At 55.0% G+C, this 13,451-nt stretch overlaps 2 protein-coding genes across 2 annotated transcripts; one reads left to right on the forward strand and one right to left on the reverse strand.

Moving 5' to 3' along the window:
• Positions 1-2,150: 2,150 nt before the first annotated feature.
• PATL2 (PAT1 homolog 2) lies at positions 2,151-5,052 on the reverse strand. The gene is made up of 12 exons (XM_034066159.1): positions 4,929-5,052; positions 4,731-4,799; positions 4,508-4,646; positions 4,273-4,393; positions 4,099-4,196; positions 3,702-3,746; positions 3,435-3,568; positions 2,964-3,197; positions 2,916-2,931; positions 2,564-2,812; positions 2,379-2,476; positions 2,151-2,304 (listed from the first exon to the last, which is right to left on the reverse strand). The coding sequence occupies exons 1-12, from the start codon at positions 5,045-5,047 to the stop codon at positions 2,151-2,153; spliced, it is 1,476 nt and encodes a 491-aa protein (XP_033922050.1). The 5' UTR covers positions 5,048-5,052.
• A 4,078-nt stretch (positions 5,053-9,130) lies between these two features.
• Positions 9,131-13,451, forward strand: B2M (beta-2-microglobulin). The gene is made up of 4 exons (XM_005142519.3): positions 9,131-9,787; positions 10,151-10,429; positions 10,918-10,952; positions 12,521-13,451. Exons 1-3 carry the CDS (start codon positions 9,718-9,720, stop codon positions 10,929-10,931), a joined length of 363 nt encoding a protein of 120 aa, XP_005142576.2. The 5' UTR covers positions 9,131-9,717; the 3' UTR covers positions 10,932-10,952; positions 12,521-13,451.

Consider the following 13,451-nt stretch of genomic DNA (forward strand, 5'->3'; position numbering starts at 1 on the left):
GTTGAAGCATTTGGTTTTGCACGCGATTACATCCATGTTGTGCTTTCTTTCTCCGTCCACACTGCTCTCAGGCAAGGGGCAGTCACGCTGGGTCCACGCTCTGCTCCGCTGCGAGCAGAAAACATGACACATCCTTATCCTTATCTCGAAGGACGCGCGGTGTCCTCGTCTCTTCTCCCGCAGCAGTGGGCAGCTGCAAGTACCCTGCAGTCTGAAATCACCTCTGGGCTAGCAGTGATCAGGTCCACCCTTCTGCTTGCAGGTGGGTCACTGCACAGGGATGCTCCCAGAGTGCCTCACTGGGTTTGCAAGTGTGGGTTTCACCCTGATGCCAACCCCCCCGTCACCCTGCTGAAGTGGGTGGTGAGGGATGTGTAGGGATGAACACAGCTGGCTCAAAGATCAACTTCCCAACAATAAAGCATGAGGAGCAAGTGGAGAAGGCTTTGAACCTGCTTTTGGTAAACCTGATTGTGAAGGCAGAGAAAAGGCTGAGGCTGGAGGACACAAAGATGAGCAGGAGAGAGGCATCAGGATGATCTGGAGCCCCTTCCAGGGGGACCTCAACACACTTTGACATATCAATAGCCTACATGCCAGCTCTAACACAAAGGGCAGGAGCCCCCCCCCCCCCCCCCCATCACATCTGCAGCATCTCTCATCTCTGCACAGCTGTATTTGGACATCTCAATTGCTCCTCTACTATGTATTTCAGAAACAGAGATGTGAGCAGCCTTAACAAGCAACAGAGATAAATCCTCCTCACCCTTCCCTTCCCCTCCCAGTCACATCCTTGAGTCCTGCAAAGTCCCACTGTGCATTAGCTTGACCTTTGGAGGATGTTGGTTTAAAAGGGGTAATTTCACCTTCTCTCAACTACATGGGGTTGGAGCTGGGCCAGAGGGGATAGTTTCCAGAGACAACGTTCTGGTGCGAGCCTCTTTTGAATACACACCACACTTTGGGTACCAAGCTCAGACCTCCAGCTGGACATAGGTGTCCTATATCCTACAGAATCAGGGAAATCCCACCACAGAACCAGGCAGGAGTCAAAAACATTTCTACAGACATTGTCCCTGTTCAGCCCCTCAGCCTGAGATGCAGAAGTGAGGGTGAGCCTGTGGTAGTGACAGTCAGTTAAAGTTGCTGAAGGAAGATGCTTCAAATCCTGAGGATGAGGATTTCTGCAAGCCTTTAAGGCTAATTAGTCTGAGTGCTCAGAAAGAAGAGGTGCTTTATCACCCAACCCACCCATCTATGTTTAAGATCCCCCATATCCTGCCCATCTGTGCCTTCCTGAATACATAAGGTCTTCTGTTTCCCCTCAGGGCAAGCTCCGAGCCCATCTTCCCCATCACATCCCTTTCCTTTCAGCCCATTCCTCTTCCTGGAGGCTCAATTCCCCTCTGGCCCCAGCCACATGTGTCCCCTTACCCCCCCCCCCCCCCCTTTCTCCTCCACCCCCTCCCCCCCTTTAATCCTGTCAGGGTTCTCTGTGCACCCCTCCCTGCTTCTCCTTCCTCTTTAATGCACACTCAGATCGAAGGGGATGCCTGCAGCACCCCTGTGCTCCCAGCAGGAGCTACCCCCAGGAGACAAAGGAGCTCATGAATCACCTTTTTATTTGAAGTGTACACCAGTCACTCACCCAGGTGCTCCCAGCGCCCCTGTGCAGCCCCTGCCTCAACACCCACCACCACCCACAGCTGTGAGGCACAGTAAGTTACCCTTGTCCCCGTGCTGTGCTCCCCGGCCCTGGGGCAGGTCGGCACCAGCCCTGCCAGTGCCTGGGTCACCCAGTGCCCTGCACCAGGGTAAGTGTTCACTTTGGCATCGGGCCCTGCCCGATTGTATTCCCAGCTCTGGTCCCAGCTCCCAGGGCTCAGCACAACATGGCAGCTTCCGACGGTAGCGGGGAGCACCTGCAGGGAAAGAACAGGCTTAGAATGTCATGTTGTCAACACTCACACTGCCCCGGGGAAGCAAGAGCAAAGCCACAAGATTCAGCTCAGCCCATGGAGATTTGGAGACTTGCATCCAACAGGGTCCTCCCCCCCCCCCCAAGAGAACAAAGCAGTGAGCCCCAATGCTGTCCAATCCTCCTCTCTGAGGGGATGCCCAGCAAAGGCAGGCAGTGTTCCAGATGGTACTCACTCCATCTTGGCTTCCAGGTGGTGGACAGTCTGCTTGTCCAGGTAGCGACAGAAGAGCGAGAGAAGGTTGCTGGGCAAGAAGAGAGGCTCCACCAGTGAGGCCTTGGGCACTTGTGACAGCTCCCGGGCTACCAGGAACACCACGTCCGTCCTGGGAACACCAACATAGGGATGAACACCCCACGGGATGGGGAGCCCCAGCCCCACTGTTCACACACCCCTCACCATGTCTCGAAGTCCCCGCTGCATGGCTCCAGCGGTGTGTCAGAGGATAGCAGCTTCTCACCATGGCTCAGCAGGGAGTAGAGCAAGGAGATCCCAAACTGCAGGGAAGCACCAGGTGTCACAGCCAGCAGCAGCAGCATCCCATGGACACCACACACAGGTCTGCTCACCTCAGGACCACGTACCTGGTTCTTCAAGGCCATTGTGATGGGGAGCTCAGGGGACTCGGGCAGGGGCCTGCTCATCTCCTGCAGGACCTCGATGAGTTTGCTGAAGGTCATCCTGCCCACCACCTTGTTCAGTGGGCTGTAGAGCAGGGGGAGAGACTGCACAGGGCAGAGGGGAGAGCAAGGATCTGAGACTCTTTGACCTGGCACAGCCCCAGCCCCATCCCAAGGCCTGGGGGGACACAAAGGCCAACACCACACCTCCCCCTGAGGGGAGAACTACCACCACCACTGCTTTACCCCCTTCCTAGAGACCCTTTCTCCTCCTCCACAGGGAAGGAAAACAGTTCCCATCTCATGTCAACCCTGCCAGCTGCCTGGACATGCTGGGACCCAGCAGGATGTGCTCCTCATTGACTAGGGTGCCCCTGCAGCAGGAGCAGATGGGAAGGAGACAGCCTGGGATGCCCCAGCCCTGCTGGAGATGCTTGCCTCATCCAACACATCCTTCTTCATGAGGAAGGGCAGGTGGTGGGTGATGGTTAGCAGGATCTTCTCCGCTTGCTCCGGGCTCAGGTGGGGCAGGAGCCGGGCAGTGAGCTTCTTGCCTTTCTGCACACACAGGAGTTGTAGAAATTCATCCTCTGCCTCCCTGGGGATGAAGGTTCCATTGGCACAGATCCCAAGGGACCCATAGCATCTCTGTCCATCCAGAAGGACCAGCATCAGCTCCAATGGAGGATAAAGCTCATAGGTACAGTCAGCACAGGCCACAGTGACACACAGAGTTAGGTCTAACCTTTCCCATCACCCAGAACTACTCATCCTTGACCATCTGAGCCCAGTGAGGGCCAGCACATGGTGCCCTCTTCCCAAAGCACAGACTCACTCTTCACTGCTACAAGCCCTGATTTTCAAGGCTTGGTAGATACGCTCTGCTTCTTGGCTCTTCTGCTCCTGCTCCTCTGCAGCCAGGGACATCTTCCGCTGCATCTCCTCCACTTCCAGCAGCTGCAGGAAGAGCTAGAGGAATGGTACAGTAAGGGGGCAGCTTGGAGCATCTTTTCATAACTGGGACCCCTCCCAGGTAGACATCCCCTTGCAGAGCTCCTTGGATGAGAACAGAGTCTGCTCCAATCATGGCTCACTCACTCACCTTCTCGATCTTGTGCAATGCCCGAAGACGGTGGCTCCCCGTGGCCTTCAGGAGGGAAAAAAGGAAGGCACAACAGTTACAGCCAGTACCTGACACTGCTTCCAGCAGAGTGTGGGACCAGCTGCTCCCTGGGGATCAGAGGCAGCTTCAGGACATGGAGCAATCAATCCCACAGGGAGGCCACAGCCAGCTCTGGCTGCCCAGAGCCCCATCCCACCCCCATTGATGGGGACAAGCTGCCACCACTGCTCCAGCCATGTGCCCCATTCCACAGCGTGGAGCAGCACCCAGGCTTGGCCACAGCAGCTTCTAAAGCTCCCACTAAAGCTGCTCCAGGACCCAGGGAAAGCTCAGGCGGCATCAAAAGCACCTGCCAGCACAACCTCCCCTCACCTACCTCCTCCACCAGGGCATGGTGCACAGCATCGATGGCCCGGCGCGGGCTGTAGCAGGTGGACACAGCGACCTGACCCAACGAGCCCGCGATGCGCACCACTGGAAGCAAGGGGACACGGTGAAACCACGGCCCACAGCCCCTCGCCCAGCCCCCACCGCTCCCGCAGCCCCTCACCGGAGTTATAGGTCTCCACCTTCTGGATGAACGGCGTGACCAGCTTCGGCGGCTCCTGCCGGTTGCGCCACCCGAGCAGCTCCTCCTCCGCCTGCCGCTGCTCCAGGCGGTGGTAGTACATCTATAACAACAGGCGTAGCCTGGAGGGACGGCACCACAAGCTCTGGCACCCCCAAAGAGACGACACGCCAGCCCTTAGGAGAATAAGCCACTGGTGCTGCCAGCAAGAGCTCACCTGGTAGTAGTAATCATCATCCATGTTCTCGCTCTGCAGCTGAATCATCTCCACCTTGATGACCCAGTCCTTCTCCTTGGAGGTCATCAGCCCAGCATTAGAGTCCACTTTAGGAGACCACAGCTTCCCGGAAGAGATGCTAGCACAGGGAAGACCACAACCTGCTGTGACCACCCAGAGCCCCTACCACCACCACCACACAGGTCCCCAGGGACCCCCTCACCTCTGCTGCTGCCGCTGGGTCAGGATGCGCTGGTGCTGTGGGTGCAGCTGGGTCAGACGGTTGGGCACACTGCAGGGGGGACCAGCCAGGGGTCAGGGGCTCAGCACCCTCAGAGCTATGCCCAGAGAGGGAGAACACCCCCAGCTGTGTTGGGGGGCTCCTGCAGTCCCACCCGAGCACCCCACACACTCCCATTACCTGAGGTTCAGCTGGCCACTGGCTGATGGACTGAAGAAGAGAGCAGGGTCCAGAGAGGGAGACATGGGACCAAAGTGCATGGCGAGAGGTTGTTGTGGGCAGCTGATGTTGGGTGACATAGGCTGGAAAGGGGTTGGAGATGTGTACCCTGTGGTCTGGAAACGGAAAGAGAATTGATCAGATGACTGAGCCTTCTCCTCTAAGGGCCCTGGAGAGGTTTGGGGTGTCCATACTGGCTTCTGGACCCCACCATGAAGGGGCCACCTTCTCCCTGCACAGAGGGGATGCATGGGGCACCATGGCAAGGTGATACCTGCGCCAGGATGCTACCACTACAGTGAGCAAGATGAGGAGACTCATGTGTCACTGGGGTTTGCAAGCCCCAGGTCCATCACCAGTGCTGCAGCATGACACCAAGTGCACCACCATGCCCAGTGCGGGTGCTGTGGGGACATCAGGACAAATAGATTAATGAAGCAACGACCAACCAGCAGCTCCACCTTCCCAACTATCGAGACACCAGAGATGGGTGCCCAGGAACTGCAAAGTCCGCTGCAGATGGCAGAGATTTGGGAGACCCTGCCCCAACCCCTTGCTACTCCAGGGTCACCTCAGAGGGGACACACAGGGGCTCAGAGACCACTGCATCACCTGGTTGGAAGTGAAGAGCAGAGGGGGTCTGCGAGGTGGCACAAAGGGCCGAGGGGGGCGCTGGGAGCGAGGAACCAGAGGCGGCTGCTGCAGGGCAGGAGACAGGAGGGATCACTGGGACAAGCCTGTCCTCAAGGCTGCACTTCTGGGGAGGGGAGGGCAGAGAAATGGGGGTGCAAGAGTTGCTCAAATCCGTTACCTGTCGGAGAAAGCGCTGTGGAAAGGACTTGGGGGACACCAGCCTTATATCAGGGCGCTTGAGCCGTGGAGAGCCCCCATAGCCCCTCTGCACTGGGGAGCCAAGGAAGTCAAGAGCCACATTGCTGGATGGTGGGGGCCTCTCCAGGACCTGGACAATGGCTTTATCCTGTAGGGAGGAGGCAGCAGGAGGTGGGAACGAGGCCCAGCTGGGGTGAGTTTAGCACTCCCAGCATTGGGCAGCTCACCAGAACCAGATAATGCACCAGCCAGGCTCCAAATCTGGCAGCCTGCAACACCAGGGACACCCAAACTCAAAACCTTTAGTCTCCAACCCAGGTTCTGCTTTGGGTGGTCACTTCTGCCCACAGCCTTAGCACCCAAGAGACACATCTGTGCACCTCCAATCTGACAACAAGACCTTAGAGGTTCCCTGATGACCCCAAATTGCCTGCATGATCCTTAGCCTAGGGTGCCAGGAGGTCCCTCAGCTACTCCCCAAGGTACCCACCTCCAGCATGTGGGGAGGGGGGATGCTGCCAGGGCAGGAGCCCCACACTTTGGGATCCATGGCCAGCTGGAAGACAGGGAGATAGTCAGCACAGGGGAGGAGGACACAAGAGAGGAGCAGCCTCATCACCAGATGTGAGGGGACATTTTTACCGCATCCTCTTTGCCAAAATCTGCCCAGCAAGCACCAATCCTGCTGTCCAGCACTGCCGAGTCCTGGCTCTGCAAGCAAAGAAGTCATGTTCTCAGCCCTGGTGGGTTTCTTCCCTTGGACACGGACCAAGCTACCCCCAGTGCCCTCTGTGGGGCAGGACCCCCAGATATGGGAATGGAAGGTGAGCAGTGAGCCCCCTCCCTCTCCATTCATGCATCACCTCCAGCGTGGGTTTGCTCTGCACAGCTGTCATCACCGCTGGGTCTCCCAGGTCACTGGGCTCCTGGTCTTCCTCCTGATCCTTAGTATCCAGCTCTTCCTGCTCCTCCAACTCAGATCTGAACTGCTCCATCTCCAGCTCCATCCCACCTTCTTCCTGGGGCTCCTCTAGCTGCTCAACTGCTTCGGGCCTCAGTTCCTCCCCTGCCTCAGGCTCCTCTGCCACTGTTTTGGTCAGCTCAGGCATTGGGAGTTTAGAGGTATCCTCTTCAGTAGAGTCTCGGTCTTGGAGGTGGGAAGCAGAGCACATCAAAGTGGGTGAGAGCCTAGGCAGGGCCCCCTACAGTCCCTGCTCCCAACCCAGCTCCTTACCAGGCAGGAGCCTTCTTCACCCCACCACCTCCATATTCCTCACCTCATTGGGTGCTGGCTGGTCTCCCTACCACTAGAACATCCCTGGGATCTTACCTATCCCAAAAGTCATCTCATTGTACAGGTCAAGCTCCTCATCCTCCTCAGCCATCTCCTCCAGCAGATGTGCATCTTCCACCAGCAGGTAGTCCTCAATGATCTGCAGTCAAAAGCAGTAGTATCTCAGCTAAGGAAGAGATAACCCTAACTTGGTCCCAAAGTGGGAGGCATCCAACCTCACCCCTCACCCCACTGGTGGGGCCGGGCACACCCCAGGGCTCACAGCAGTCCTGAAGCTGGACAGGGAAGACAGGAGACACTGCACTACCAGCGAAGGCTCGGCACAGGGTAGGAGCCCATTGGAGCCTCTCAGGACCAGGACTGCTGCTGCCCGGAGGTGACGCCACCACCACAGGGGATGCTGCCATGGAACAGCACCGGTGCTTTAGGGCTGAAGGACACCATTAGACTCCAGAGTGAGCACCCTCCTATCGGGACACGAACAGCAGCCGAGCACAGGGAAGGAAAGGGAAGGGCAACCCATCAGCACCTCCAGCCCAGCGCCTCCTCCAGCACCGACCGCCCCGGGGAGAGCCAGCACAGGGGGACGCGGCACCCGAGGGGCATGACCCAGGGGAGAGGGAGGGGAAGCTGCCCGGGGCCAGAGCATCGCGCCGGCGGGGCGGGCACTCACAACCGGCTCGCCTCCCTCCGCCATGCCTCTACGAGGCCGGGCTGCCCCCGGCCCCGCCTTTTACGGACCAGAGCGGCATCGCACCTGCACCTGCCGTACAGCACGGCGGCGTACACCTGCGCCCCGCGCCTGCGCACTCTCCTCGCTACCCCCCCTCAACTAGGCCACGCCCCCCCGTCTTGTCCCCGCCCTCCCAGCTGGGCCGGCCGCCGGCGAGGCGTGCTGGGATGGGGCGAGGATCCCACCGGAAAACTGGGGAGTAAACCGCGAACACCGGCCGCTAACGGGGCGGACGAGGGCCTAGCCCGGCTCCTCCCACTGCGGCCATCTCTGCCTGTGATGGAACAGCCGTTCAAAACCGGAGGGATGAGGCCTGTCTGGTGGAAGGCATGACTTGGAGATCTACAGCAGCAGGCTGGAAAGCAGAGGGAGCAAAACAAAGATGAAGATGATGTAAATTTGTGTCCCAAGAAGTGCAGCGTGCTGCCGGGAGTGCCTCGGTTGTCAGGCCTCACCTGCTGCTTAAATATTTATATTTAAATAGCCTTAGAAGAGGAACATCTGGCTCTTCTGACCAAACCAGCATGGCCTTTGAGAAACATCAGTTGGAAGAAACTTGTGATTCACCTTCTTTTCACAGGAAAAGTCTGCTGGGTGTTGTTGGTCCCAGCATCTCCAGCGGTTCCCATCCCAGAGGGGTATCAGTGCAGGGGAAGGATCCGTGTCCTGCAGTCTTGTGTAATTACCCCTCCCTGAGCCAAGGGCATGGCTCACCTGAGCAGATCAGACTGGCCTGTGGGTCCAGTTGCAGCTAAGCTCCCAACACAGCTGCTGGGGCTTATTTCTGCCAGGGCCCCGAGATCCCTGATGAAACTCTGGTGGCAGCTGCATCACCTTATCCCACACTGAAAACACTTAATGGCAGTTATGAGGCTGCCAGTGCTGCTTGTCAGGCAGCCAGCAAACCCAGCAAGAGCTCATCTGGTCTGGTGAGGATTGATAATGAGCCTTTGCAGGTTTTGTCTACCAATTTACCTTCTGTCTTTGGGTGGGGGATGTTCTCCCTACATGCTTTATTGATTTAACTTTGGGAGCACCTTGCTATTGGTGTTTTCACTTGTAGAGATTTTCCATTCTCTCAATTTTTTATATTTCTAATCCTTATATGCAGCAAGGCAGGAGACAATACACATGGATCTGCTTGCCATTTTGAAACAGCAACTCTAAACATAACCTGCGGCCCGTAGGGCCACAAGCAGACAAGCTTTTAAGCATATAAAATACCTACGTGCCATATAATACTAACTCATTTCATTGTTTTGACCTTAGTTTCTTAATGTTGCTCTACTACTCTCCTCTGAGCTGTGTTACAGGGCCACCTGGAGGTGTACCCAGCCTAGCTAGGCTTCTGGAGGAGGCACCAGAAAACCCGGTTCTTTGCCCTTTGGGTCCTTGCGTTTGGTACCATGTTGTGAACGAGAGAGTTCATCTGTCATCCTGCAGTTGCTGGACAATAGCTCCCGCACAGGCAAAGAGAACAAACCCGGGTTGAGAAGGGAAGACGGCCGGGCTATGCTGGTGCAGCCTGTCGATGTGATACCAGCCCTGGCTGCAACATCTGCAGGAGGTTTTACCTCCTTGTGGTGAGGGGCAGGAGCTGCGTGCGCACCTCCCAGTGCCTTGGCTGGCTTCCGGGGGTGCTCCTGACCGCAGGTGTCCAGCTCCACTCCCGGGCTCGGCTGGTGCTCGGTGCCATCATCCCCGAGGCCGAGGACAGGCCCCCGGGCGGTGCCCCTGGGCAAAAGCGGAAGCGACGATGCCCACAGTGAGCAGGAGCGGTCGCTTTGAAAACCCCTCCGCTGCCTGTCTGCCGAGATACTGATGACGCTCAAGCAGCGGCTGTATAAAATGCGGCGAGCGAGGCGGGCTGGGACCTGTGCGGAGCGGTGGCCATGGGGCTGCTCGGAGCTATGCGGGGTCTCATCGTGCTCCTGGTCCTGGTCGCGCTGGGAGAGGCGGACGGTGAGAGCCCGGGGCTGGGTGACGGGCACGGTACCGGTTACTCACGGGCGGGCAGGAGCTTCTCTAGGCGGTCAGAGGGGAAACTGAGATGAGCTCTTAGGCAGAAGCTCTTCCCTGTGAGGGTGCTGAGGCGCTGGCACAGGGTGCCCAGAGAAGCTGTGGCTGCCCCATCCCTGGCAGTGTTCAAGGCAGGTTGGACACAGGGGCTTGGAGCAAGCTGCTCCGGGGAAGGTGTCCCTGCCCGTGGCAGGGGTTGGACTGGATGAGCTTTAAGGTCCTTTCCCACCCAAACCACTCTGTGGTTCTCCTTGGTGGTGCCTGCTGCAGTCCTGCTTTTCACTGCCCCCTTTCTTTCCTCTCCAGAGGCACCAAAGGTGGATGTATACTCCCGAGATCTTGTCACTATGGGAAAGGAAAACACCCTCAACTGCTTTGTGAGTGGTTTCCACCCTCCAAGGATTGAAATCTCCCTCCTCAAGAATGGGGAGCCCATGAACAACGTGAAATACACAGACTTGACCTTCGATGACAAGTGGCACTTCCAGCGCCTGGCATACGTGCCTTTCACCCCCCAGAAGGGTGACATCTACCTTTGCAGAGTGGTCCATTCTACCTTCAGGGAGCCACAGTATTTCCAGTGGGGTATGGTGTGCCTTCCTCCTTGAGCTTTGCCATCGTTTCTGTGCAGGAGCCAGAGCTTGTTAATTTATAACCACAGGGGGAACAGGGTGCTGTAATGGGATATTGAAGGTCTTGTGCTATTGATGGAAAAGCATCTGTGCTGCTCAAAGGGTGGTGTACACATACCCGGGAAGAATTCCTTAGTAGCAGATGGAATGCCTTGGTATTACCTCTAGGTGTTTGGTACAACGGCTCTTAGCAGAGTACTCTAAGCTTTTTCTAGGTGAACTTGCCTGGAAAAAGGTGGGTCATGCAGCAAGTTTTGGCTTTCTATTTGCTGACTATAAGGAAGGATATAGCAGTGGGGACTGGTGTTGGTGGCCCAGCCTGACAGCAAGGACATGGACAAGAAGCAGCAGCTCTCTGGTTCCGGCACTGTGGGTTTGTGGTGACAGGGGACACAGGGTGCTCTACCTCAAAGCCTAATGCTCTGCCCTTCTTTCTTGCAGATCCAGACTTCTAAGCTGTTCCTGGAATAAGTGTGGTGAGTTGCACTGATGATCTGTGCCTTGTTGATAAGGGGAACACATGCCCCTTTCTGCAGGGGCAAGTGTGTAGCTTGCAGAGTTGAGGAAAAAAAGCAGTCACCCCCCAAAACCACAATATATAACATGTCACTGCTGACTGGGAGTGGGGTTGTTCCCACACCTTTTCTGCCTGCTGTTTTGGCCAGTTCTCAGCCATGCTTTGCCTACAGGAATGTCCTTGGCCCAAAAGAAAGGAACCCCATTGGAGCAGAACTTCCCCATGTCTTTTTGGTGTGTGCCAGATATCATTTGGACAGTTGTTGCATGTCCTCTTGTGCTTCTCCACTGTCTGGTGAGGAGTAAGTTGACTGTTCAAAGCCAGGTCGGACAGAGCTAGCGTGAGGTGACCCTGCCCATGTCAGGGGGTTGGAGCTAAGTGATTCTAAGGTTCTTTCCAACCCAAACCATTCTGTGATTCTATGTTACTTGGAAATCCCCGTAGCTTGTGGAAAGGCGGGCTGGCTCCCCCGGTGGCAGGCAGCATGTCAGCTTTGTAATGTGGGATCTATGAGTCACAAATTGGTGCCTTGCTGCCAAACCAGGAGCAGTCTTCCTTTTATTCACTGCTGTGCATGAGGGCTCCTGGTGCTTCAAACTACATGGCCATAACTAGTCTGAATTTAGCAGTCTAGTAAATAATAGTTTCATCCTTGATAGAGAAAGGGAAACTAAAACTTTGTTGCCTAGCTGATGTGGCTGCAATGCTGGCTGGAATGCCCTAGTTATGTACTCTGATAGAGGCTGGGTAATTATTGACTGTGCCCAGAGAAGCCTTGGCAAGACCTCTGTGAAATGCCCTAACTTGGTACCACAAGATGTTACTAATGAGCTTTTAGGCTGAGATGGAATCATGAGTCAAATTAGTTTTGTAAATGCCTTGGACATTTCTTCTTGGGAAGATGTAGATGGACCAGAGTCCTTTACTTCTTACTGCCCCTATAAAGCTCTCCAGTCATTCCCTGCTGTAGAGCACCAAAGGCTGGGAGGGGTGTCAGGTTTTCAGGGAGAAAATGAAGGTGAGTTGACCATCTTTCTAGTGGGGGACAACAGAAGAATATAAGCTTTTAATTTACAGCAGAAAAGCTAATATTGTGGGATATTGAGGAAAGGCTCAGAACATCAGCAGCTTTAGTGGGATGTCAGCTTGAGGGTCACTGGTGGTGAAGGTTGCCAAGCTTGGTTGGAGGTGGGACATTGGTGACTTGGCTAGAGTCTGGGGACTTACTGAGCTGGTGTGGAGTTGTTGGGTGCTGATAAAAAGAGAATATCCATGCAGCTGGTGCTTGGTGTGGAGAGCAGAGATCATCTTGTTTGCTTGTTGAAATCTGAGCGCCCACCAAGGAGGGGAGGGGAAAACCAGTTCCTGCTAGATTTGTAGCTAAATAAAACTGGACAGTGGGAGTCTGCTTGCCTGAAACTGGGATTCTGCAGTTGGAGTTCCCCTGTGAAAAATGCTCTTATATTCTCCTGAAATAATTTGGTGAAGGTGTGAACAGAGTGACTGATGTCAACCTCCCCCATGCAGGTCTGAAAAGTTCTGCCTTGCAAGTCCAGATCTTCTCGGAACTTCTGTCCTTTCTGCACATCTCACTTGTGGATCTGATGAAAAGCAGCTATCGGCTTCATTGCAGAAGAATTTTCTTTAGTAAAGCTTATGTCATTTACTCAAAGCACTACAGGTGATAGGCCTGCTTTTTAGCACAGAGCTATAAAAGTCTGTGTTACTGATTAAAAATCAGTCTAAATTCTTCAGTGCTCTGAGTTGCACAGGATTTTTATCTCAATAAAATTGAATGACTTCAGTAGGGTCTCTTGAAGAAGAAAGAAGAATTAAAGTTTCATGTGGGATCTGCCTGGGCACAGCCTCCTGTGTGCCTCTGAGGGGAAGGCATCAAGTTAAAGATAAAAGGGAAAAAGTAATTCTGGGGACGCTCGGTCTGATCTTCAAACTGTGTGAGAGGAAAAGGAGGGATGGGCAGGATGTGGGACCCACTTCAAGGGGGAGAGCTCCAGCTGATGACTCTTGTGAGCGTGTGTTGTAAAGCTGGACTGAGGGGAAGGCGAGGTGTGTGTCAGTGACTTTCACTTCTGGTTTTCTGTTCCATGAGTGGTTGACCACATGGAGAAGTCCTTTTGGGGACAATCTCCTGCTGTACTGTAGGGGTTTGATGGTAGTAGTCCAAAATGGTGCTACTTTGTAATGTTCATCAGACCGCTTTCATTCTATGGAGAAATAAGTAGGATTGCTGGATGAGCGCTGGATCAAAGAGGATCTCATCAGTGTGGATATCATGTATGTGAACAAGGATTCCTGGCAACCCAGTGGGTGTGATCTAGCACATGTCTCTTCTTGGGTATATTAAGATTTGCTTTGGCTGGTGGTGTAATGCACTTGGTATTTAGGCTTGTTTTGCAGCTTATAACCACAGTTCTATTAAAGACTGGGAAAATTCAAA

Source organism: Melopsittacus undulatus, chromosome 9 (genome assembly GCF_012275295.1).
Source record: "Melopsittacus undulatus isolate bMelUnd1 chromosome 9, bMelUnd1.mat.Z, whole genome shotgun sequence".
Classification (NCBI taxonomy): Eukaryota; Metazoa; Chordata; class Aves; order Psittaciformes; family Psittaculidae; genus Melopsittacus; species Melopsittacus undulatus.

Excerpts from the sequence above, each read along its gene's own strand:
- PATL2 (XM_034066159.1), bottom strand. The coding sequence starts at position 5,047 with ATGTCACCCAACATCAGCTGCCCACAACAACCTCTCGCCATGCACTTT. Across the intron at positions 4,647-4,730 it reads ACCCAGCGGCAGCAGCAGAG|CATCTCTTCCGGGAAGCTGT; the intron begins GTGAGGGGGTCC and ends TCCCTGTGCTAG. Across the intron at positions 3,198-3,434 it reads AGGGCTTGTAGCAGTGAAGA|GGAGGCAGAGGATGAATTTC; the intron begins GTGAGTCTGTGC and ends CTTCATCCCCAG.
- B2M (XM_005142519.3), top strand. The coding sequence starts at position 9,718 with ATGGGGCTGCTCGGAGCTATGCGGGGTCTCATCGTGCTCCTGGTCCTG. Across the intron at positions 9,788-10,150 it reads CGCGCTGGGAGAGGCGGACG|AGGCACCAAAGGTGGATGTA; the intron begins GTGAGAGCCCGG and ends TTTCCTCTCCAG.